Here is a 27,348-nt window from a genome sequence, read left to right as displayed (position 1 = left end):
AAGCAGAACATAAATCAATGACTGAGAAAACCTGGGCTTCTGGTGGTGTTTGCATAAGAATTGTTACAGAATTTGAAACAACTGGATGTAAGGGTTCAGCTACCACCTTAATAGCCCTTAGATCTTGAATTAGCATAAAACCCCGTCCACCACTCTTCTTTATGGCGTAGATCAGAGAGTTACATGGACTTTGGGTTTTAATCAAAACACCTTGCTGTAATAATGATTGTATTGCAGGGAAAATACCTTGTTCAGCTTCTGGCCTTAAAGAATACTGAGGCAATGAGGGAAGTCTTACATTTGGCTTTAGTTTAACAAAAATTGGGCTAACTTTCATTTTCCCATTTTCGTTTGCTTCTGTAGTCCACAACTGACTAGGTACACGTTCATCTACCGTTTTGTTTAGCCCTGGTTGGTAGCACCATAGGGGCTGAATCTTATGTGTTTCGTGATAAGATGTATTGTCCTTCATATCAAGACCTAGCTGCACTTCATGTCTATTTTTCTCAGGAATGTCTAAAAACACTCCATCAGGAGTACAAAATATTGAACACCCTAATTTACACAACAAATCTCTACCTAATAAATTAGAGGGAGCATTTGCTGCCAATAAAAAAGAATGTTTATCTGTGATAGGACCTTAAGTTACTGTAACTGGCTCTGTTTCTTTTAAAGAAATAACTTGTCCAGCGACTACCACTGCATTTACAATTTTGCTAGCAGTTGGTAATAGAAATTCATTTTTTAATACGGATCTTGCAGCTCCTGTATCAATTAAAAATGAATGCTTATTACCATTAATTGTCATTTTTACAGTGGGGTCCTTTACATCTGTTCTCAATATTGGACATATGGGCACAGTCAATCAATCAATATTATCTTGGGGAGTGCTTATTTGATCTGGCCTCACCCTATCCCTGTGTTTCCTAGGTTTCCTGCAATGTTTAGCAAAATGCCCCCCCCCCCCCCCCCCCTCCTGGCAGTTATAACAAATCACTTGTAATCTGCTACTTCTGTCAGGATATATATTTCCCCTCATTTTGGGTCTAACACCCTGTATGGTTGCTTTTGCAGCATCACTTCGCAAGTTCATTAATTTTGTTTCTGCTTGAGCTTTTTTAATTACCATATTATCTTCATGGTGTGCAGCAACCGTGGCTAATGCATCAATATCTTTTAAAGCCCAGCGGGGGTCGTGTATTTGAATCCGCGTTTTTAAATTTTGCTTTCACCCCTCAACAAAAGCACTAGTTAAAATACTTTTTAAATCAGCTTTAGCAAATACAACCGAAACACCTGAATAATTTACAACTTCTTTTCTGAATCCAGCATTGTATTTTCAAACTCCTTCAGTTGCACCCTGTTTAATCATAAAAACTTTGAACCAAACCTCTCTCAGGGGAAACATTTTTTTAAATTTTGCATTTGCAAGTTCCCATTGTGAATCAATATCAGCCCTTGCATCATTTCTAGAGGCTTGGAAATTAGTCTCATTCCACTTACACTGAATATTTAAAGTAGTATGTTCATCTTACTACTTCTAATGAAACAATTACAGTGTATCTGAAAATGTGGGACTATGTGTTTTGTATATTCTTTGCAATTTAATCATTACCTCTGCAGGTTTATTATTATAATCTTTACATTCAGTAACAATTATATTCAGTTTAGTTCTTGTCCATGGGACATGAGCTACCCATTGTGCATCCTGGTTTGTAGTTATAGTTCTTAAGGGAAACACGTGGACATCAGGGGATTTTCCATTCTGTCTTGGAGCACTGTTAATGTTACTTGCAGATATATTTGCATAATCTTTAGCCATAAGGGTTTTTTTAATTTCTGTAACAGAACCCCTGCTCCCCTTACCCCTTCCTCACTGTCCTCATCAGATAGTTGGGACTCATCAGACCTTACAGGAGTTTTATCATCCCTTTTTGTTTCTTCCACAATTCCGTCTCCCAGTGGTATATCTATTTGATGATCCACTGGGAGAGGTGCCTGTGGATATAGCCTTCTTTGTGCCCCCATTATAATAGGTAATAAATCAGATATTGGGTCGTCTTGCTCTCCTGGTGCACTGGGAGTTTTAACTGCCATATATTGATCAATATACAGAGGCGGGATTGTAGCCTCATTTAACCATAATTGCAAGACTTGCACTTCCTTTAGAAACACCTTTTCCTATTTCTCCTAAAACAATCAAAATTTCCTTTTGCTGTAAATTCAGGACACCTTGTTAACCATATATGTACGTATTGAACAGAATTTTTTTCCATATTTATGTAACATAATTGCTGCCAGACTCCCAGGGGAAATAGCCACCCATTTAGGCTTTTCATGTGTGGCTATATGTTGTCCCATAGTGCAGCTTAATCTTTTCTTTTATAGCCCGACTTATTCAATATCTGCACGATGGTAATAGGGCTACAACCACTATTAACATGTATCGTCTCCCTTTATCGGCTACAACTTTAGGGAAACCATACTTTTATCTTGTCAGATAAATCCTGGTGTTATCACGCACACATGTTACATACACTGCTATCTAAGGCCTTAAAGTGTACTTTTTCTATGTGCTTTACAGTACTTTCACGTGACTTGGAACTATCTTCTCCTCTTTCAAGCGTTAACCAGAAGTAATACTTGAATTTGGAAACTGACCAGATTTAGGCTCCATAAGGAAACCCTTTCACACTTGCATACATCCAACCTTTCATACTATGGTTAACAGGGTTAAACAGTCTCTTTGAGAAATAAACAGCAATTGGAAATTCTAATTGGTACCAAATCTATACTTATACTTCTATACAAACGTATAAACAGTTCAAAAATATATTTGCAATTTCACACTTACATAGACAACCATAAATACCTTTTCAGCAAACTCAGAGATTAGGAGACAGAAGTATATAATCAGAAAAGATAAAATATTGGATGTGAAGGTACTAGGAATCATAACATAATATTACCTTTATGGCCACAGTTGAATATATAGTTTGTCTCCCATCTCTGGATTGAAAATGACACTGCATGTGGACTGGGGTAGCCCTCCCCACATCTACCATTTCAGCTTGGTAGACCACCTCCTCTTGCACATTGGGGTAGTGAAGCTCTCCCAGGGAAAGTTGGGGAACCTCTTCACAGTATGTTACTGTGGAAGTCCCAGGGCAGGACCTTGGCTTCTGGGGCAGTTCTGTTTCATATGCACGGTGTGGATACACCTGGAGCACCTGCCTGGCAGCTCTGTTTGGCCATCTAGTCGTTGTTGCTAGTGCTGTTGTTGGTACTTCCTGTCAGCAGTTCTGGAGGGTGGCATTTCCAGCCTTTGAATAGCTCTCCGGGTGGGTACATTCTCCCATCCTGCAGATTCTTGCCACCTTGGACATTTGAGCACAAACTCATCTGCTAGCCGGGCCGCTTGCTCTGGGGTGTTGGGTTTATGAATCACACCCATTCCCAAATACCTGTAAACATCTGTTGCTCACGTACCACAAGGTCTTACATCCTTACATCTCTTCCGTGGTAGCCATCTGTCATCCTTCCATTCAGCAGATGCTGTCTCTGGGGTGACCGCAAATTGGCCAAGAGAATGAATAGTACCTTCTTGTGCCTCCCACATGTTGCAAGGCTCAGTACGTGATAAACTTCCAGAGCCGGGCCCAACAGACTAAAACTCATATATCAGGGCCAGTCTGCCTCTCTTATTCTGTTCATCATCGATTCAAATACAGGCGGCTCTCCAAGCCTTCACCTTTGGTCCCAGCTCCTAACTGGAAATCATAACATGATGAACTGCCATACAATCTGGGCCTGCTGATTGCACGCCCTCTGCCTTAGTCCTGGAATTCCTAGTGTTTTTGCATTGAACTCTGTGTTTGGCTATTAGACATGTTATGATTCCTAGTGCATTCACGAAGAACAACGGAAGTATTAAGCAAAGTGTCTTTATTCAGGTAAATACATAAACAAAGATAACTCAAATCCACGGATAAGAACATATTCCAAAAGAGACTGTATAGTAAAATGGCAGGAACAGGTATTATAAGTTAACCCCAGTCCAGAAGGCACAAGGCTGTCCAGGGAAGCAAACAAAGTCCAGGGATAAAGCAGAGATCAGATAAACAAAATCCAAATAGCCAGGCAGAGATCAAGGTCACAAGTGAATAAGCGAGGTCCAGAAGTCGAGCCAAAGGTCAGGGCAACAGGCATATGAGCAGGGTCCAGGAGTCAAGCCGAGGGACACAACAGAAGATCAAGCAATGGAGCAAACACAGGAACAGGGCAGCAGCAGCCAGGAACAAACGGATGAACTGCACTGAGCACAGGTTGCGGCAGGTATAAGAAGCTAAGAGCCAGGTGCAGTTCTAATTGGCAAGGAGGTTAACCCCTTCAGGCATGGTGCAAACTCAGGAGCAGAACAGCAGCACCTCTGGTGGATTAAAGGTACTGCTGCCACATATAAAACATAGGCAGATAACTTAAAACCAGCTACACTGCACCTTCCATGAATCAAATCCCAGAATGGCTCCTTATGTCTATGGACAAATTTCCACATTACTTTCCCCTCCCTGGGCAAACCCCTGGGCCTCTCCTTGTTAAACATTGGTGAGTTCTGGACTAGAGGGGTTGGAGAGGGGAGTGGAGATGAGCTGTACTTCCACTGAATCTCGCCTGCCAGATTGTAGACCAAACATCAGGAGTAGTCTTGTGAGAACAATGGTTTCCCCCTCACCAGTATCTTGCAACCGGATCCCTACCTATAACCCCCCTGACTTCACTTTAAGGACAATGAATAACAACCTCACTGCCACATCAATAATATACAATACCCAATATACATATTTACAATGAGTTACAATGTCCCCTTATCCACATGTAATTAGACACTGCAGTTGTACTCTGTTGAGCTGGGGAACAAAATCAAGGGCTATAAAAGGTACTTGCTATAATCCACATTATGTGAGAAGTGAGGGACAGGCCGGTTAAAGTGTTATCAAACTCGTTACAGATGATGTTCCACAAATAGCGTGATTTATTTAAAAGAACTATAGCTTATCTGTACATGTTTTGTTTGAACCTGCTTTTAACAGATACACACCAATTGCTTGAAACAAATTCATGTGCCTAATCCAGAAGTAGCCAGGACTCCAAGGCAGAGACACGGGATCATGGAACTATACTGATTCTCAGAAGAGTAGGTAAATGGTGATACAGGCTGTGGCTCAAAGCTGCATACATATTCCCATTATAGACAACAATGATATGGCCAGACACACTTAGCTTACTTGTGTACACTCATTCAATCCCACATTCTACCTCTCTAAGTTTAAGTAGTCGCAAATGGAAGATGAGTCCAACTTTGTATAGTCCAACTATACACACTTTTTTTGTTCATATTCGCATTACGGAAATGTGCATTTTACGCAAAAAAAATGGACTTGCATCCAACTCTCCATGAGCCCCACAGTCATTAAAGGGAGCAAGGTAGTCTTAAAGATTGAGTGCACTTTTTATATATTAGTTCTTTTTCATTTTATTATTGAAGCTACAAATCCAAGTAAATAACATCAGGCAAGTTATAAAAAACCATTGTTTACAGTTACAAAACATAAGAAGAAGGGCGTGGGATAAAGGGGATAAACAAGGTAATGAAAAGGGGAGAGGGGGTGGTATGATAGATTGATTAAAATTAAGCTAAATGCATCTGGTCCTAGACTTTTCCCACTAGTTGTACGTCTTCTATCTCAATTGTTTGAATGAGACTGCTAAACTTTTCTGATTATTCCTGATTTATGGATTTTAATTGTATGGTTGACAAGTAGCTGTTGATATCTTATTCTAGTGGAGTGTAAAGGTAAAGATGATTGTGGTATCCATAATATTTAAAGGCCCTTTGGATATTATTGCAGAAAATGTAAACCAAGCAATGTAGGCATTGCATTAGCCGCTTTAATCTATTTCTCACATTTCCCAACTGAGTTAGGGTATTATTATCTAAGGAGATATTATGCCAATTGTCTAACTTTCTAATCTCTTTCTTGTTATTCTTCTTCATTTCAGATCTAATTTTGATAAAGCCACCTCTTACAACTCATTTAAGAGTTACTCACCTCACTAATGTTGAAGTATCAGTGACTGAATGATTCTGTGACAATTCTTAATTTTTTTTGTTTGACGATGTTGCATACGTCTGTATCTAATGTGTCATCTAATTTCCACAGTCATTCACCGTAGTTGCATGGTCTATCCATGATATATTACCAATACTAGAATCTTGTATTTTAGAAAGATAAGCTTGATTAATAATAAAAAAAAGTCTATGCGGCTATATGATTTATGGATAGAAAATAATTTTTTCCTTTGGGTGTACATATCTCAATACATCCTCCAAGCCATGGTTTCCAACAGTTTTATTATTTGCTTTTTCTAGTGTAAATTGAACTTGCTTGTGAGTCATCAAGCCTACTCCACTTTTTTTTTATCTATCTGCATTACTGAGGAAGCATCAATGAAGTCTTTGTTACTGAGTTTTGGCTCATGCCCTTGTTTAAAATGTATTTTTTAGATATAAATTATTTTAACTTTTAACCTTTCACATTCGTCCCATAAGGCTTGTCTTTTATAAGGAGTATTAAAACCAGTAGCCTTAAGTTAAACACATTTTAATGCTAGGCGTTCATCAAATTTCCTTGCTGTTTGACTCCCCAATATATATAAGGTATTATTTGCATTTATATTTGCATTATATTTTGTCCCAGGATGCATAGCAAAGTTACAAGTGCTGATGTAATAACAATACATAACTACTACCTAACAATTCAAACAATAACCTGCTCTTAAAACAGGACTATTTAACCCTTGAATATACAAAGGGGAGATAGTCATGGGGCTGGGCATAATGCAATGTAAAACAAAACTTCAGTATAATAATTCCAGTTGAAAGTGTCAATGAATAATAACATATAAAAGAGGTGACATACACAATACTTAAGTGTCTTGATAGCATTGTCATCAAAAGTGTGCCTTAGTTCAGAGATCCATAACTGCTACTGATCAATTTCAGGTATAACAGTGAAGTATAGTCTCGTTCTCAGGTGAAGACCTTTAAAAGTCTGAGTAGAGTTATTTTTGTCTAGTCGCCTTCATACTTTTCCATATTTTGTGGTTAACATTCATCCAAAGATAGTGGCATAGGATCCTGCCTTATTTGATGTGAGGATATTCACTTGGAAAAAGTATGTTGCAAACTTGTAGGAAATTTGTCCCTTCTTCTGGAGTCTCCAAGAGAATTTGGGAGCCCTTATGCATGCTTATGTGGATAACCCCATATATATAAAGTTTTGTTTACTGAGGGAATCTCTACACACTTTAAAGCTGCCTCTAGCATATCATGTATAAGCTGATAAATCAGGGGATAGCAAGTGGTCCTTGTATTTAGAAGGCTTTTCTTGTGAAACATGAAATTCCTTAAGAAAACTTCCTGTTACTTGAATGGAGTGTATGCGTGTTAGACAGTCTTGTGGATATGATAGGGCCAAAGCCTTAAGTTTAGTCACCCAATATGTTCTGTTTATTATCCTTTTATCATGAGGTATATTATTTAAAACAATTTTTAACATTTTAATGAGAAATGATGTCAGCTCCTGAACGGAACTTTCTTCCTTTATTCATATATTATTCCTCCAACTCCTATTGTGTAACTTACCTGCAATGGATTCCAACATCTTGATGTCCAGGTTGGGCAGCTCCCACACAGACTCCAGCACAGTCTCCATCCCTGGATCATTTAATTTGGCTCTGATTTCAAACTCATACAAGAGCAAAAGAGTCTCAGTTGGGTCTTTAGAAAAGTCATCTGCGTAAAGAAGTGAAATTTGCAGAAGCCTCTTTATTGAAATCCCCCCACACAGGCAGATGTTGTATGGATATTGCTGTGGAATATGTCCAGACTGAACTATTAATTCATTTGTACAGATAAAAATATTTTCAAGTATCAAATCTTAGCTGTTTTAGCATAACACATAAATGTTATATTTGAATATACTGTATACACCATTGCATAATCTCAGTCACATTGACATGCCAACATTTCTCAACAATCTGCAAATTCATTAATCTACAATCATCTGCTCAGTAATTTCTTCAAACTCAGACAATGGGTCACTTAGACTTGAGAGATATCAGGACTGAGAGAAGTGGTAAATAGAAGCTGCTGGGAAGTCACAGTTTGAAGCTGTAGGAGGGAGGTTTGCATGCACCGCTGAAGGATATTTTGCAAGTCAGACATTTTGGAGGGAATCAAGTTCATATCCTGGGACACATACTGTTGCAGATAAGCAACTGTGGTTAATTTACCTATTTGCTATTATTCAAGTTGGGTTTGGGCTATATCTGGCCACAAGGGCTGCAGAGTCAGGGATAGATGGGTGGGCAGGTTAATGTTCACCAAGGGGTAAATGTATCAAGCTGAGAGTTTTCCAGCGGGTTTGAAAAGCAGACATGTTGCCTATAGCAACCAATCAGATTGTAGCTATCATTTTGTAAAATGTACTAAATAAATGATAGCTAGAATCTGATTAGTTTTTCAAACTTACCGTAAAACTCTCAGCTTGATACATTTACCCCCAATTGTTTATTTAAACAGCATTTGAGTTTATATCACAAGGTGATCCCTCTGTTGTTAAAGTTGTGGAACTACAAGTCATAGGATTCAAAAAGCAAGGATACATGCTGATGATTTTGCAGATGTTGCTACAGGAAGGTTTGCATGTTGTGACTGTTGGACCTTACTGTAAAAGCTGCAAACTGGACACATTCTGTTTCCATGCCATGCTGGCATCCACACAGAAGGTTCCCAACTTGCAGTGCACTGCTCCATCTGTGGGGTGTGTTTGAGTGCTGCCAGTGTGTGTGTTTGGCAGTTTATGGTAAAAATATAAGTAAATATATATGCATTCGCCCCTTGAGATAATTCCAGTATCAGGAGCCAGTAAAGTTAACATATAATATGGTGTATAATGTTGTGACAATTAATGTTTATGTCTTATGCTGTTGATATTATTGATTTATTGAGAGTTATTGTGTTAACCTGCTGTTCATAGTAAGAGTCGGTGCTCTACTTTCATCCACACTGTATTGTATTGTTCATACTTAAATTCAAAATTATACTAAAGTATATATTTCTATAAAATCAGAAAAGCTGCATTAAGTGGTCCTAGTTCAATAAATGTGCCGGATTGGCTTCAGCAGCACAGAGTGTGTCACAGTGTGTTAGTACTGGGCAGGAGGTTTCCCGAATCTCTCCCTGCTGTATTTCGAAAACATCCCCCAGAAGAAGAAATTGGTGATTCGGGTGGAGGCACTGAAAACCATGTACAGAAATGAGAAGCACCTACATCATTCAATGTATATACACACTCACAGCGCATAATACCGAAGGAGGTGTTACATATATAAAAAAATCATTGGTCTGTTTGTTTGTCTGTCCAGTTATGCATTCAGACACCCCTGCATCAATTTTGATGAAACCAATGCAAGTTGGTTCAGTTAGATCGTAGCCAGGTTTTAGGGGGGAAGGGGTAGGGTCCTGGTCGGACCTCCTGCAGGTGTACGCTGGGCAGAACTTTGAGCCGGGGAGCCTGTTTTGAGCTTGCATTCGGCCACCCCTGCACCGATTAGAATGAAACCAATGCGAGGTGATACAGTTGGATCCTGATTTTAGGTTTTAGGAATGTTAGAGTCCCATACGGATATCCCCTTGGTGTACGCTGGGAAGAACTTTGACCGGAGAGCCTGTTTTGAGCCTTCCACTAGATGGATTTTGATGAAAATGTCACAGACTGGTAACATTCAATCCTTGAAGACATATTCTAGGGGGTTAAGGTCCTAGTCGGACCTCCCGCTAGTGTACGCTGGGCAGAAATTTGACCCGGGGAGCCTGTTCTGGACCTTTTACTGAATGGATTTGGATGATATTTAATATTAAAACAAAACTGACACTGGGTAGCCAGCTCATGGGTGCATTGGAAGAGCAGCTAAGCTACTAATTATTTTTAAAAGGTTGACTCATTGATAACTTAATAACTTGAAGATTTAATCCTGGGTGCTTCAGCTAATAATGACAAAGGGAGTGGATTGTCACAGCCCTCTAAGAGGGCAGTTAGGTATTCAGCTGACAGTCTGTAGAGCAAGGCAAGAGGGTTAGTAAAGAGGGTTAGTTAACAACAAAGGGGTTTATTCACGGGGAGTGGTGAACAGAGAAGATGTTTTCAGAAGAAAGTGAGAGGTTAACAGAATGTTACGGATTACTGGATATACTACTAATCTTGATTAGCACTGGCTTCCCCCATCGATGGATAAGAGGGAGATAGGTTGTTCTAAAGCTTGCGTGGAGATGGAGAATTGCTTAACCAAGGCAGCAGAAATGAAATTCCCAACAGCTCCGGAGTCAAGGAGTGCGGACTAAGAAAAAGTATATCGTCCAGACTGTAAGGAAATGGGAATGGTAATACAATCATTACTATAAGGAACTGAGGGAGACGGAATAAGGAGGCCTAATGACACAGTTCCCGAACACGTTAGGCCCTGTCGTTTCCCGGACATTTGGGACAAGAGTTCAGAAGATGACCGCTCTCTCCACAATATAAACATAGCTTGTTCCGGAATCTTCTCTCCCTCTCTTCAGCCGACAGGCGGGTCCTCCCCAATTGCATCGGTTCCTCGGGAGGAAGAACAGGTGTCTGGAAATTAGGAGCCAAACGGATCATACTACGTCGAGATTGTTCCCTGTCGGAATTACACTCCTTGAAACGTAAGTCAATCTTAACGCAGAGAGAGATGAGATCGTCCAGAGATGTAGGGAGTTCTTGGGACACCAGCTCATCTTTAATCCGATCGGAAAGACCCTGCCAGAATGTGGCCACAAGGGCCTCGTCATTCCAATGCAGCTCAGAGGCCATAGTTCTGAAGTGCACCGCATACTGACCCAGTGACTGGTTGCCTTGGCGAAGACGCAATAGTCCGGTAGCTGCGTTGGAGACCCTTCCTGGTTCTTCAAAGGTCTTCTTGAAGGTGGACAGGAAGGTGGAAAAGATATGCAGGATGGGATCATCTCTCTCCCACAACGGAGATGCCTATGCTAAGGCTTGACCAGATAGCAGCGAGATTACGTAGGCCACCTTAGCCTTCTCAGAAGGGAAATTCCCGGGTAACAGTTCAAATTGAATGGAACACTGGTTCAAAAATCCTCTGCAAAGTTTAGGGTCTCCATCAAACTAAGGCGGATTAGGTATCCGCAATTGGGAGGAAGAAGCTGCTGCTGCAGGAGGAGGGTCCGGAGCCGCACTCACTGGTGCAGGAGGTCTGGCGGCCACTAAGGTGTTCTGAACTACGTCCAGCCGGGTAGATAGGCTCTGGAGGAATTTTAAAAGTTGCTCTTGGTTCGCCTCCTGTTTGTCCATTCTTCCCACTAAATGCTCCGGTAGATCTTTAGCCGCTGAATCCATGGTCAGAGTAAACTGTTACGGATTACTGGATATACTACTAATCTTGATTAGCGCTGGCTTACCTGAGGTGCGGAGTCTAACGATCTCCCCGGTATTCACCAAGAACCGCCGCAAGGCGGGGTGGGCTTTGCTGCCAGGAGTCGCAGGTCGCGGTCCTCAGGTTTGCCCCAAGATGTAGTACAGCGGAATAGGAGCAGGATGAGAATAGTCGGACAGGCCGGGTAGGTACACAGGCAGGCAATGCAGACAGAATCAGAAGGCAATCTCGGAGTCAAACAAGCCGGTTCGGTACACGGGTCACAAGAACAAATGTGTGGTCAGCTAGCCGGGTCGGTACACAGGAATAGCAGATAAATGTATGGAGGGAGAGGTGTGAGACAATCCGGGTCAGGGGCACAGGCAATCTGGAAGGTCAGCAAGCTGGGTCGGTACACAGGACGTCAAGCACACAGGAAGCAGGAACAAGGAGGACACAGGAATCAGGAGCCAGGAACTAGTAAGTTGCTCTGACACTCACCAAGTGTCAGAGCTATGTTTTTATAGTGTGTCCAATTTGAATTCCCCGCCCTAGGTAGCGATCACGTGACCACCCTAAGTAGCGATCACGTGACCGCCGAACCCGGAAGTGCGGCTTCCGGGTCTGACGGAGCGGCGGGGGAACGAGGAGAGGTAAGTATTCATAACACAGAACTCTTTCTATTAATCAGCTCCTGTGAGGATACAACTTGCTGATGAGTTTTAATTCTTGACAGCGATTTCTTCGGAGGAAAAGTAATAGTTTCAACAAAGGGCAACTGGTTTTAAGTTGATGTGTTGAAATTGTTTTTAAGAAATAATATTGTTTATTAATTTTCACTTTGATATGTGTGTTTTCACAGACATTGTAATATTATTTTGTATTGATTAGATTGACAAATCTTTTGTGCTGATGTTTCATCTTCTAAAGCTTTAAATTGTAAGTTGTAATCACATACTCCTTATACAGCTGCAGGATTTGTCAAACAAACGTAATACTGAAGGTCTTGATCACTCAGCGCCATTAGGTTTTTTTTTTTGTATATTAACTAAAAGTTGCCTGGTGTTGGTATGGTTCTAAACCAAATGAACCGGTGATCTCATACTGTATATTTTCAGTGGCTGCTTTACTAGGCTGTTGGGGAGATACAGTGATGGGAGAGCAACAGCATCAGGTGGGGAGACAAGCATGCCTGTGACTAGGAATGGAGGATAGTTACACTAGAGGAAGGTGAATTAGCTGTGATTGGGAATAGAGGGAGATTATAGGAATCAGAGTGGGTTCCGTATATAGTTGCAATTGCTGATTAGAACATCACTTGTTGAGTGGTTTGGAGTGTATGTTGTGTGGAATGTGTGTTGAGATTTGGTGGAGTGTTGTTAAAGGCTGGACTATGTCCACAATTTATTTTCTGTCCATGACCATTTACCAACTCTAGTTACTCTTAAGTTAGAAAATGATTGCAGAAAGTGTAGCTATTATCTGTTTTGCTCTCAGAGGATCTGATTCATTAAGGAAAAGAAAGCAAAAAAAATGAGTAGACACTCAAATAGTTAACTTCCTGCCGACAGGCTATATTCCCTCTACAACCCCATGCAATCCTCAGTGTGTTTTGAGTGCCAGAGAAGTAGGACCTCTGGTGTGCTGCAAGGCAGCTACTCTTCTTCCAAAGATCGTTTTTCTTTTTAGCTGATAATTTCATTTATTTTATTTGTTTTTAATATCGGTGCTGGAACAGCACACTATTCACAGTTTTTGGCTGGGTTGTAGCAGTCACAGTGAGAACAGCAGAGGCTCTCACTGACTGCATTTTTCTCTCCCCTGCAGATGCTGTCGGGTAAAACCCACGGCCATATTATTCTGAGGACCGGCACTGCTCTGTGAGGCATAGAGCACCGGAATCCAGCCTGTACTGTTGCTGATGGGCGGCACAAAGGCCGCGGTCACATCATTTCTGAGGTCTGACGCTTCTCTGTAGGGCATAGAGCGCAGGAACTCAGCGTGTTTGCAGGCGCCATCTTGGAAATGTTCCAAGTCCCCTCCTCAAAGGGGGGGAGGGTCGGATCTAGATCGCAGGACACGATTGGGGAAGAGAGAAAGTATTACTACTGTCTGCGGAATTAACCCTGAAAGCCCCACAGAACAGGTGGTATTTAAGATTTGAAGAAATCTAGGCAAGGTCGACCGACAGTGAGGAGTTAATAGGCACCAAACCATTGCTGAGCGCGAAGGAACCTTTGCAGTCAAACCAAGCACACGTTGGCTACTGTTGGACTCCCTCGTGCCTGCTAGGAAGCTAAGTATCTTTTTCTTCGCATCTTCGCCTGTCTATCTCACATTGTACTTGCTGCAATGTATGCAAAGGGGACGTAAATTGTGTACTACAGAGAATATAGAGAAGTCGATATAATACACAGAGGTTTACTCACTAAATTGAATATATATATATATATATATATATATATATATATATATATATATATATATATATATACACCGTATATACTCGTGTATAAGCCGAGTTTTTCAGCACATGTTTGTATGCGGAAAAAGGCCACTCGGCTTATACATGGGTGAACTTACCTGGTGTCCGGTCCCTCAGCTGTTAACGCCAACAGGAAGTTTAGCATTTGGAACGCAAGTTTGCGTTCCACTGCGGGGGTAAGTAAAAGGCTGAGAAATCTCTCTCTCTCTCTCTCTCCAAAATATGTTTTAATTTTAACAATTTTATGTAAAGAATGGAATTATTAGAAAAAAAAGTCAGGGTGTCAGTATGTTGGTAACGACCGTATACTATAATATTGCCTAACTCATTAGACAGATCACTAATGCATTTCAACATTGGAAACATTTTCCTATATCCGCCACTTCTATCCCATACAAAAGCAACCAATTCTACTCACAGAACAAGGCATTACAACTGTACATTAGACAAAACCAGGACATCTTTGTTTTGTGTAAAACAACTACTAATAATTGCGTGAATTAACCTTTCCAGTATCGGGGACTATATCTGTAGGTTGCTGCCAAGATGATAGAAAGTTTTTTTAGCAGATGAGTTTACTGATCTCATGTGAGTTAGTGACTGAGGTCAGGGCTGCAAGAATTGGCTCAGATAGCAGCACTGAAGTGGGCTGTCTAACTGCGCCGCGTCTACTCTCCACATGCATTGCCTGCAGAAAATAGAGCAAGTGTTGTCATTGTTCCTGAGCCAGCGCACCCCTTTCTCTTCAGGTAGTAGTGCATGTTAATATCCATTGTAGAGAGAACATAGCATGCAGTGTGAGTGCGTGGGTTTTTGCTTCAACAACCCTTGTGCCTTATCTATTTTTTATTGTTATTTTTTGTGCGCTGTACATGCACAAAAAATACAGGAAGGCAGAGGGGACGATTTTAACACAATATAGTGATGTGAGTTTCCTGACAGTCTAATGCAAATAGACTGATGTCAATCTTGCCTAAATGTGAGATGATAGCATTCAACTTGTTTTAAATTGTTCTCCATTTTATTTTATTCCCCACCACACAAATGCACATCTACATTCTTTCATTTCTCTCTTTCTCTCACTCTCTCTCTCACTCTCTCTCTCTCACTCTCTCTCTCTCTCTCCTGTTCAAAACTGATTTATTTTACAACTCTCTCTCATATATACAGGGATGCCACCTGTGAAAACTCTATTTAATTTTACAAACCTATCAATTTACATCCCAAAAGAGCACCCTAGGGTATTGCTTACATTATCTTTGATTTATTTGGGTTAGGTTGTACCCAATGATTTTATAATCATTTATGAGTGTTCCTTGTCATGTACTGTTATTTATGGTTTGGCTAAAAATGATTTAATAGATTTAACCTATCATTTTTATTTAGGTTTTTGTGGTTAAATTAGCGCTGTTTTGACCTGTTTTTTTTCTTTAACTAGTTGGAGTTGCCAGGTGATTTCCAATTGATCTTGTCTTTTGTTTTGTGTTTCCATGTGCATAGAATCCCTATAGAAATGTTTCAGTTATGAAATCATTTGTTAAGACTGTGATTATCCTGATTGTTTAAAACTCTGGCTGCAATTACAGTAATTAAACAGAAGTGAGCTTTTCAAAACAAAAAAAATTACCAGTAGCTGCTGCATTTTCCACCCTAGGCTTATACTCGAGTCAATAAGTTTTCCCAGTTCTTTGTGGTAAAATTAGGTGCCTCGGCTTATATTCGGGTCGACTTATACTCGAGTATATACGGGGTGTATATATATATATATATATATATATATATAAATATACCTAGTCCTCTTCTAAACATGGAAGGGAGAACTTGGAGGCACAAGAAAGAAAGCAGACCGACAGGCTTTTTAGAGAGGAGCCTGCCTTCAGTCAGCATTCTCAGACTGACAAGGAGGAAAGTAGTAGTCCGTGGGAGAGAGAACATATAAAAATCTTCCCGTTTTTCTGCGGCAGTTGGTATGTTCCCACGAGGGAAATACAAACAGTTGAGCCAACTTGGCAGCCGACGGTAAGACCACGAGAGGCACAAAATGGGCCATCTTAGAAAAACAGTGCACAATGACCCATACAGTGTCAAATATTTTGCTATTAGGCAGGTCTGTGTTAAAATCCATGGAGATGAATGGCCACAGCTTGGATGGAAGAGGTAGCGGAATGAAGGGTCCTGCAGGTTTCAGCCAAGGAGTGTTATGCTGTGCGCAAATATTGCAGGCTGCTACAAACTCTTGGTATCAGTGCCAAGGGTTGGGCACCAATAATTTCTGGAAAGTACCTCAATGGTTTTATTGACTACAGCGTGACCGGTAAAACGTGAGGTATGAGCCCATTGGAGTATCTCTTGATGGAGATGGAGAAACAAAGGTTTTGCCTGGTGGAGGAACAGGAGAGGTTGTAGTAGATGTAAGCTGGAGTGTCGCGGGATCTAATATTCGATGGGGAGGGGACTCCAGAGGTTCAGTTTCATGGAGAAATGCTCGAGACAGGGCAACTGCTTTTTTGTTCTAAGAGCCAGATTTAAAAATAATACGTAAATTAAACCTGGAGAAAAAGAGAGACCAATGTGCCTGCCGTGGATTTAGACATTGGGCAGTTTGAAGATAGAGCAAGTTCTTATGATCAGTGATGATGTCAACAGGGAACTGAGAGCCTTTTAGAAGATATCTCCACTCTGAGAGAGCCAATTTCATGGCAAGGAGTTCCTTGTCTCCAATGATGTAGTTTCTCCCTGCAGGTAGAAATTTACGGGAGAAAAAAAGCACAGGGGTGAGATTTCCTCTAAGAAGGGATGAACTGGGAGAGTACTGCTCCTACTCCTACTGCTGAGGCATCAACCTCTACAAGAAAGGGTAATGTAGGGTCCAGCTGACTGAGGATTGGTGCAGAGGAGAAGGCTGATTTTAGGACTTTAAAAGCTTCAATTGCCTCAGGAGGCCAGAGTCTTTTTCAGCTCCTTTTCGTGTCAGTGATACAATAGGAGAGACTATAGTAGAGTATCCTTGGATGAACTGTCTGTAATAATTGCCAAAGCCAAGGAAGCGTTAAATTGCCTTGATATCAGAAGGAAAAGGCCAATTAAGAATGGCACAAACCTTCTCAGGATCCATTTTCAGGCTGGAACCAAATACAATATAACCCAGGAAGGTTGTTTGGTAGATTTCAAAGGAGCACTTCTCGACTTTGCAGAATAATTGATTCTGCCGTAAGCAGGTCAGTACCTCAGCCACTTGTCTTTGGTGTTAGGGAAGATCATGAGAAAACACCAGGATATCATCCAGATATACTACTACACAGGAATATAATAGACCTCTGAAGATCTCCTTGACGAAACTCTGAAACACCGCTGGAGCATTACAAAGCCCAAAAGGCATGACGAGGTATTCATAGTGACCGTCCATGGTGTTGAAGACGGTCTTCCATTCATTTCCCTTGCGGATTCTGATTACGTTGTAAGCACCCCACAGATCCAATTTGGTGAATATTTGGGCCCCCTTAATTCGGTCAAAGAGTTCCGTTACAAGTGGAATGGGATAACGATTTTTGATTGTAATGTTCAAACCCCGGTAGTTGGTGCATGGGCGCAAAGAGCCATCCATCTTTTTTACAAAGAAAAAACCAGCGCGAGCAGGAGAGGTGAAAGGCGAAAAAAACCCACATTGGAGGTCCTCTTGAATGTATTCCGTCATAGATTGTGTTTCAGGAATAGATAGGGGGTACACCCGACCTCTGGGGGGAGTCTTGCCAGGCTGGAGATCGATAGGACAGTAAGGTTTCGGAGTGGGCCTTATCGAAGACATCTGTGAAGGAGGCATAGTGAGGAGGCAGCAATGCTTTAGGGGGCTCAGAAAAGGAAGAAAACAACTTGCAAAGGTTTGATTTGAGTGAGGCAATGGGAATGGCAGAGAGGATCCCAAGCTAATATCTGGGAGGTAGAGAAGTCCACATGGGGGGCATGTTGTCGGAGCCAGGGAAGGCCCAGGATGGCTGGATTGGTGACCTGAGGAAGGATGAGGAACAAAAGTGTATCTGAATACAAGACCCCAACTTGAAGAGTTAATGGCTTGGTTTGGGAGTAGATGGTTCCATTAGCAATTCTGCTTCCGTCAATGGCAGTGATGACAATTGGCTGAGGAAGAGATTTGGTGGGTAAGGACAGATGCCTCACCAGGGCAACGGATATAAAATTGACGTCTGCTCCCGAGTCCAGCAGGGCCGAGGAAGAACCGGTCCAGAGGACCCAAGAATTGTAACGGGGATCAGGCAAGTTGACGATTTGTCCAAATTTTTTGAGAGGGTTTTGACGTCCCCAACCTGACCTCCCCGGACCAGGTTAGGGCCTGGCGTTTCCCTGACACTTCAGACAGGAGGCGATAAGGTGACCAGGTTCTGCACAATAAATACACAAATTGTTAGAAATCCTTCATTGTCTCTCCTCAGATGAGAGTTTTGACCAACCAATTTGCATTGGCTCCTGGGTGGAAGTTGGTGGCAAGAATCGGGGGAGCCAATCTGATGGTAGGGCGACGAGGAGCGTCTTTCTCGGAAGACCTCTTTGTCATTGAGTGTCTACTGGATGACAAAGTGTGATTAAGTCATCCAATGTTGTCGGTAATTCATAAGAAGCTAGAACATCTTTGATGCGGTCTGACAGTCCCTGCCAGAATGCCGCAATAAGAACCTCGTTCCAACGAGGTTCAGAGGACAGTGTGCGAAACTGGATCATATATTGGGAAACAGATTAAGAGCCCTGTCGAAGTCTAAGTATACTAGAGGCTGCGGAGGAGACACGGCCCGGTTCATCAAATATTTTCAGGAAGGATGAGATGAAGGCAGCAGAGTCATGAAGAACGGGGTCACCCCGTTCCCAGAGTGGGGATGCCCAAGCAAGTGCTTGTCCAGAGAGAAGGGAGATAATATAGGCAACTTTAGAGCGCCCTGAAGGGAACTTATGTGAAAGCAGCTCAAACTGGATTGGGCACTGGTTCAAGAACCCTGAAGTTTTTTTGGTCACCGTCAAAGTTTTGGGAAGAGGGTAACCCTAATGTGGAGGTGGTTGCTGCTGCAACCGGAGCTGAAGGTACATGAGCTGTCGCTACCGGAGGAGTGGGAAGATTTGCCTGGATGTTATCTAGACGGGCTGCCAATGCTTTCAAACACTGGAGAAGTTGGATCTGGGTGGCATCTTGCTCCTACACTCTGCCAACAAGATGTTCAAATATATCCTTGGCAGTAAGCTCTCCATTGGTATCCATTTTTGGCCAGACCTTACTGTCACAATCGGGAGGACTTGAGGTGCCTGAAGTGTTTGCCCAGTTTGACACTACCCCCGTTAAGGTGCGGAGTCTAACGGGGAGGGAGATTTTCACCAGAGGCTAGAGCAGGGGTCGGCAACTTTTTTCTGTCAGTGTGCCGGCTAAAACCTCGTCAAGCCCCGGTGTGGCAATATATATATATATATATATATATATATATATATATATAATATACACAATACCAAAATCGGTGCGCACAAGTCCAATCAGTTGGATAAGAAAGTTTCAGCGTGTATGTTCATGAACAGCCTTTCTTTCACTGTTTATCAAAACACCAGCAGGATAAAATCTGCGCGTCCTTCCCTTCTATCTCCCGATCTCCACGGGGGAACAACCAACACTCCTAAAATATCAAAAAAGAAGGGGCACTTCCATGGTGTATTATCCAAGTTAAAAGTTTTATTCCAAACAATAAAAATACACATACCAGATGGTAGAACAATTCAGGCATAGATAATATAACAGCTCAAATCTGATATCCAATACGAACAGCTCAATCCGAGACGGCTCGAAATCAGAGAGTCTCCACAGTCACCTCTACACGTTTCATCACTTAGGACTTCGTCATGAATAGCAGTATTATACCCAGAGGTACCCTCTGAAGAAAAAGCCCATACGATTTATTAAAGGAAAGTTTTGCTTACCCGCCAGCCTCAGGTTACAATTTTCAGGTTCAGTTATGTGGCGCTGGATGCGGTTTTGCCTTTGTTCCTTTACGTCGCTTCAGATCGGCAGCTTTCAATGCTGCCTACCACATTCAGGAGAGCAAAAGAAAGAGTGAGAAAAGAGGAGATGTGGAAGACAAGGGGTAGAAGGTGTTGTGCAATAGGACTGTGGATAGTGGGGGCACATAGGAAAAAAGGGGAAACAAATGGGATGGGGGGACAAGGAAGGCATGCACACAAAGAGTGAGAAAGAAAGGAACAGGCAGCCACAATGTAAGACAGGTACACACAAACAGTTTGGGCACACATGGGCTGGGGAGACAGAGGCACATATGGGCTGGGGAGACAGAGGCACATATGGGCTGGGGAGACACAGCGACACATGGTGCAGGGGGGACAGAGGCACACATGGGGCAGGGGGGGCAGAGGCACACATGGGGCAGGGGGGACAGAGGCACACATGGGGCAGCGGGGACAGAGGCACAAATTGGCTGGGGAGACAGAGGCACATATGGGCAGGGGGACAGAGGCACCACATGGGTCAGGAGGGACAGAGGCACTCATGGGGCAGGGGGGGTAGAAGCACACATTGGGAGAAAAAATGGAGGCAGGAAAAGGCAGGGTTGTAATGCAGATGGGAGATCTAACTTACTGCAGGCTCCGCTTTTACAGTGCACCGCGAGAGAGGCACTCAATAATAATGAGTCACAAGGGAGGCAAAGAGGGTAAAAAGAGGTAGAAGCAGCGGCTGTAGGTAGAGAATGTAGCGCTGCGGTACCTGTATAAATGACCGCACGCACGCTACAGTTCAAATGGAAACTACCTGTTCCCCCAGAGACACCAGCGGCGGAAGCTCGGAGCTCCCGAAAACAGCGTTCCCCCTTGATGTCGGGACGTGACCTGGGGGCCGGCGTGCCAGTGAAAACGGCTCCGTGTGCCACGTTTGGCACGCGTGCCGGGGGTTGCCAACCCCTGGGCTAGAGAGATATATATTTATATATCACCAGAGAGATATATATTTAAAGAAAAAACAAGATACCAAATAAAGGCGCTTCAACAGATTATCAGTGATATAATACAGAACAGATTATCAAAGTCCAATAGTAAAAGAGTTTTTATGAACACTTCCCATTTGCAGGCAGCTGCCAGTCCTCCATAAACCAAGCGGTGTAGTATGGAAAAAATCTAGAAATGGAGGATAAGAGAGGAAAAGGCGCACAATAGTGTAGTATTAGAATATAAGTGTCAATGGTGACAAGGATTGGTTTTATTCTGGACCTTTCTTGGTCCTAATTTGCCCTTTTTGACATTTATATTACACTACACTATTGTGCGCCTTGTCCTCTCTTATCCTCCATTTATATATATATATATATATATATATATATATACACAAGTTAACCCGTGCATGATACTCATGCATTCTAGTCAAATCACGTTACTTAAGGTCTTAAAAAGGTTCTTGTCATGCATTTGGGCCTAGCCCAGACCTCCTCAGGGAAAGAGCATTACTTCCCGACGCAAGCGCCCTTTTTAATGTGTGTTCATGAGGTAAAATTACCTCACGAAAATGAGTTTGACCCCTCAACTCGTAAATTTAGCCTTTACTACCCCTCCCACGGGGGTAAGGGGGGATGATGGAAGTTAACTGACTTCACTATTCTAATTTTTTTGTCAAATAATGTCAGTATACCAAATTTCAGGTCAATTGTATGAGCCCTTTCTGAGAAAATAGTTTTTTCCACACACACACACACACACTAACACACGCCGCTACACATGTGTGTTCATGAGGTAAAATTACCTCACGAAAATGAGTTTGAGCCCTCAACTCGTAAATTTAGCCTTTACTACCCCTCCCACGGGGGGAAGGGGGGATGATGGAAGTTAACTGACTTCACTATTCTAATTTTTTGGTCAAATAATGTCAGTATACCAAATTTCAGGTCAATTGGATGAGTCCTTTCTGAGAAAATAGTTTTTTCCAGACACACACACACACACACACACTAACACACGCCGCTACACATGTGTTCATGAGGTAAAATTACCTCATGAAAATGAGTTTGAGCCCTCAACTTGTAAATTTAGCCTTTACTACCCCTCCCACGGGGGGAAGGGGGGATGATGGAAGTTAACTGACTTCACTATTCTAATTTTTTTGTCAAATAATGTCAGTATACAAAATTTCAGGTCAATTGGATGAGCCCTTTCTGAGAAAATAGTTTTTTCCACACACACACACACACACACACGCCGCTAGGCTTTTACTTTTATATATTAGATAATGCTAAGAATTTAGTAGGTCAGTGTATAACTCCGCCCAGCAGGTGGCGCTGCAGCTTGTTTTTTTTTTTCCACACACAGACTAACACACTCTGCTAGGCTTTTATATTATATATATATATATATATATATATATATATATATATATATATATTGTGGCAAGAGCCCGCTACTGCAGAAGCACACGCGTACAACTTCTTCCTTTTTATGGTTCTTTATTGTCAGGATGGTAATAATGTTTTGACACCGTATACTTGCACAGCAATTATGGAGACCCTCAACGCTTACTATACATAGTCCAGCTCTCTGTCCAGATCAGCCAGCTAGCCCAGCGTTGATCTCCCTGAACAATGAAACAAGCAGTGTTTTATACCTGACACTCCTCCCACAGGCCTAGCTTGATGGACAGGTGACACACCCACCTTCTCTTTAAAAGGAAACGCCCATCCCTGGCTCTGTTTAGACTATCAGACCCACCCTGTCTGTTTGCTGAGAGGATGCAGCTTTTAAATCATGTAAGTAAACTAATTTTAAACTACACATATGTTTTTACCTGGTTTAATCTCCACCTAGGTACATAACTGTGCCAATGTTTTACTCTACTTCCCTGCGTATTGCCAGCTAAATGCCTCCTTTTGTTACATATCCCTCCCCCTAGCGTCTCCAAGTAGGGGGACGCGGACTTCGCGAGGAGCGCATATTTTCGTGACAACGCATCTGCATTTTTGTGTAGAATCCCAGGCCTATGTTCTACTGAGAACTTGAAAGGTTGTAGTGCCAAGAACCAGCGGGTTACATTGGCATTTACCTCCCGGTTGTTCTGCATCCATCTTAATGGTGCATGGTCTGTTATTAGGGTGAACTCTCTGCCTAGGAGATAATAGCGCAGAGCTTCTGTAGCCCATTTTATGGCGAGACATTCTTTTTCCACAGTGGCATATTTTTGTTCCCTTGGAAGCAACTTACGACTTAGGTACAGGACAGGATTTTCTTCTCCATTCTTCTCCTGTGACAAGACTGCACCTAAGCCAACACCAGAAGCATCAGTTTGGAGGAAGAACCTCCGGGTAAAATCTGGTGCTTGTAGAACTGGAGAGGAACCGAAGATCAGACCAGGCGGTTTCTGCAGAGTCAGACCAGGTTAATCTATCTGGACAACTTTTTTTTAACATGTCCGTAAGTGGAGCAGCTCTAGTGGCGAAGTGGCTTACAAACCGCCTGTAGTAACCTACTAAGCCTAAAAAGGCTCGTAACTGTGACTTTTTCTCTGGTCTTGTCCAATTTCTGACTGCCTCCACTTTGTCTAGCTGGGGTTTTACATGCCCTCGACCAACAATGCACCCCAAATATTTGGCTTCTCTCATGGCTATGGCACATTTCTCTGGGTTAGCTGTTAACCCTGCTGCAGTAATGAAGCTAAGACGCCTCAACTTTGGCTAAATGTGATCCCCAGTCTGGGGTATAAATCACTATATCGTCCAAGTAAGCAGCTGCATAAGCTGTGTGAGGTCGTAGCAATTTATTCATAGCCCTTTGGAAGGTGGCAGGTGCCCCATGCAACCCAAAATGTAGGACTTTATATTGATAGAGACCATCAGGGGTGGAAAATGCAGTCTTTGGCTTGGCCGTGGAAGTCAGGGGAACTTGCCAATAACCCTTTGTTAGATCAAGGGTTGTTAAATAATTGCTACCAGCAAGATTTTCCACTAGTTCATCCACACGTGGCATCAGATAGGCATCAAATTGCGACATACTGTTTAGGCGCCTAAAGTCATTGCAGAACCTAATTGTCCCATTGGGTTTTGGGACAAGCACAATGGGACTATTCCATTCACTAGTGGACTCTTCAATTACATCTAACTGGAGCATCTTCTCGACCTCCTTTCTCACGTCCACCCGTCTGGTTTCTGGAATACGATATGGCTTCTGCTTGACAATGACTCCTGGCGCAGTGACAATGTCGTGTTCGATTAAGGTAGTGCGCCCAGGAATGGAAGAGAAGACATCCCTGTTCCGACGAATCATTTCTTCAGTCTGTTGTCTCTGCTGAATGGACAAAGCTGGCTCTATGGGCACTTCAGACTTTTCAATGGCAGTACTCACTACCTGAGGAGAGGTTTACTCATCATGCCAGGGTTTAAGGAGGTTCACATGATATATTTGCTCCTCCCTTCTCCTACCTAACTGGTGGACTCTGTAATTGACAGGACCGACAGCCTCTAGAACTTCATATGGACCCTGCCAATGGGTGAAAAGTTTGTTTTCCTGTGTAGGAACCAGGACTAGGACCTTGTCCCCAGGCTTGAAAGATCGAACAACAGCACTTTTGTCATAACTTTTCTTCTGTCGTTCCTGAGCCTCTTTTACATGTTGCTGCACAATGGGCCCTATCTTTCCTAGCCTCTCATACATTTGGGACACAAATTGTACCAGATTTGGCTCCCTGGGACCTTGCTGCTCCCACCCTTCTTTTAACATATCCAAGATACCCCTGGGCTGTCTCCCAAACAATAACTCAAAGGGACTAAACCCTGTTGAAGCTTGAGGTACCTCACGGATGTCAAACATCAAATAGGGAATAAGAGTGTCCCAATCTTTTTTCTCTTGAGCCACTGCTTTCCTGAGCATGTGCTTTAATGTGCGGTTAAAGCGTTCCACCAAGCCATCTGTTTGTGGATGGTATACAGAGGTGTGAAGCGCCGTAACCCCTAGCAACTGGCATATGTCCTTCATCAGTTTAGACATGAATGGAGTACCCTGATCTGTGAGAATTTCTTTGGGTATTCCCAAGCGTGTAAACATCAATACAAGTTCTTTAGCTATGGTGCTGGACTTTATGTTTCGCAGGGGAATTGCCTCTGGAAACCTGGTTGCATAGTCAAGCACCACTTGTATATATTGGTGCCCACGTGCGGATTTTTCCAGGGGCCCCACAAGGTCCATAGCTATCCGTTCAAAGGGAACTTGTGCTATTTGTATTGGAATGAGAGGTGCCCTGTACATGGGTTTAGGACAGGTTCTCTGACAAACGGGACAGGACCGGCAATACTTTTTTACTGCCATGTGTACACCGGGCCAGTAAAACCTAAGCAGAACTCGTTCCCGTGTTTTATCCTCCCCTAGGTGTCCCCCACAGACATGTGTATGTGCTGCTTTTAACACTAGGGTTACATGGACCTGAGGAACCATTAATTGTACTACTTTTTCCCCCTGTACATTAGCAACTCTATACAGGAAATTATTTTTAACAATAAAATATGGTATACCTTCTGCAGGCTGGGCGGCTTTCGCTACCCCATTTACCTCAGTCACACTTTTAAATGCATGTTCCAAAGTGGCATCATTAAGTTGGTCTCGAGCAAAGTCCTGCAAAGGAAACAAAATTGGTATTGCGGACCAGTCCGTATCCTCACTGACAGGCGTGGTGGGCTCATCTGCGACATCACCGACCAATACTAGTTTGGACTGTCCATGTTTCCCCGCAGGTGGATGCTTTTGTGGAACTCCTGCTATGACTCCCAGGATGGTATTCCGGTTTGGCGGTTCCCAAAGATCGATGTCCAGATGCTGTGGATTCTTAGACGGTTCCTTTAAGACCGGTCTTCCGACCATTGCATCAGTTGCCGGCATGTCCAGCCGGATCCGCTCACCGAGGACATCATTAAACAGTGGGAAGTCTCGCCCCAAAATGAGTGGATATGGGAGTTTAGGTGCTATGGCAGCTACCACCATAACAGTTTTGTCTTTGAGTGTGACTGGTAGTATTGTTCTTTCATACTCCTCTGTTGTGCCATGTACGCAAAGAACTTTCACTTTGGGCAACCGAGAAGTTATGGTTTCGGGTAAAGCAGAGCTGGAAACCAATGAGAGTTCACTCCCCGAGTCAACCAAGGCCAGAACAAGGTTTTGGTTGATTAGCACAGTCACCCGGAACAAATAAGGACTTCCTGATGTGGGACTCATGTTAAAATAGCTTGGAAATGCAGGTCCAATATGTGCTACAGAACAGTCCATGGGTTCCTGTAGTTTAGGACACTCTGCCTTAAAGTGGCCTGGCTCACCACATTCAAAACACTTCAGATTAGACAGCTTTGCACCTGGCCCTCTGTCCGTAGCAGTTTTGCCATTGGGCCCTGTGGCAAGGATTGTCAAACCTGGCTTTTGGCGTGGCAGCGGCTTTGGCACAAATGCAGGTTCTTTAGTCATTTGCTGTAGCACACAAAACCTTTCTACCACGGTGACAAGCTCTTCATAAGTTTGTGGGTCTGATTGCAGAACCCACCTTTGCAAATCGCGGTTCAGCCCCCGAATGCAATGATCTATCGCCAGAACTTCAATAATCCGAGAAGGTGAATTCTCCTCAGGCTGCAGCCACTTCTTTAAAATTTTTGAAAGCTCAGCCACTTGCGCTCTGACCGGTTTTTCTTTATCATAGCACCATTGGTGATAGCGCTGGGCTCTGCCTGGCCCGGAAACTCCAATGCGAGCCAATATCTCAGACTTTAGACACAGATAATCAGAGGCCCGTTCCTTATCTAGATCCATATAAGCTCGCTGAGCTTCACCAGTCAGATATGGCGCCAGTCTCTCAGCCCAATCTTTAGGAGGCTATTTTGCCCTTTTTGCAAGTCTCTCGAAAGACACCAGGGGGTAAATGTATCAAGCTGAGAGTTTTTCGGCGAGTTTGAAAAGTGGAGATGTCGCCTATAGCAACCAATCAGATTCTAGCTATCATTTTGTAGAATGTACTAAATAAATGATAGCTAGAATCTGATTGGTTTTTCAAACCCGCCGAAAAACTCTCAGCTTGATACATTTACCCCCAGATATGCTTCTACGTCATCAGCTGGTGACATTTTCTGGAGAATAGGACCAGGTGGTTCATTTCTGTCATGCCTCACCTGGCTTAACTCTTCTCTTAAGAGCCTTGTGTTTTCCACCTGTGCCTCGGCGACTTGTAGCATCTGAGCTTGCTGCTGTTGCTGCGCAGCGGCCACATTCACGAGGGTTCTCAGTACTTCCTCCATGTTGACGTCTGCGCGGGTTGGGTAGCGGAAACTTGCTTCCCGGAG

General features: G+C 42.8%; 1 protein-coding gene across 1 annotated transcript in view; it reads right to left on the bottom strand.

Moving 5' to 3' along the window:
• The window catches only part of TEX11 (testis expressed 11), a 391,710-nt gene that overhangs the window by 59,185 nt on the left and 305,177 nt on the right, over nt 1–27,348 (bottom strand). Inside the window, exon 26 of the mRNA XM_075184491.1 lies at nt 7,706–7,855. Coding sequence (XP_075040592.1) covers nt 7,706–7,855 — 150 coding nt within the window. The remainder of the gene's footprint in view (nt 1–7,705; nt 7,856–27,348) is intronic.

This window comes from Mixophyes fleayi, chromosome 9, assembly GCF_038048845.1.
Source record: "Mixophyes fleayi isolate aMixFle1 chromosome 9, aMixFle1.hap1, whole genome shotgun sequence".
Classification (NCBI taxonomy): Eukaryota; Metazoa; Chordata; class Amphibia; order Anura; family Limnodynastidae; genus Mixophyes; species Mixophyes fleayi.
The sequence above is the reverse complement of the archived record's forward strand: the minus strand, read 5'-3'. Positions and strand labels throughout refer to the sequence as shown.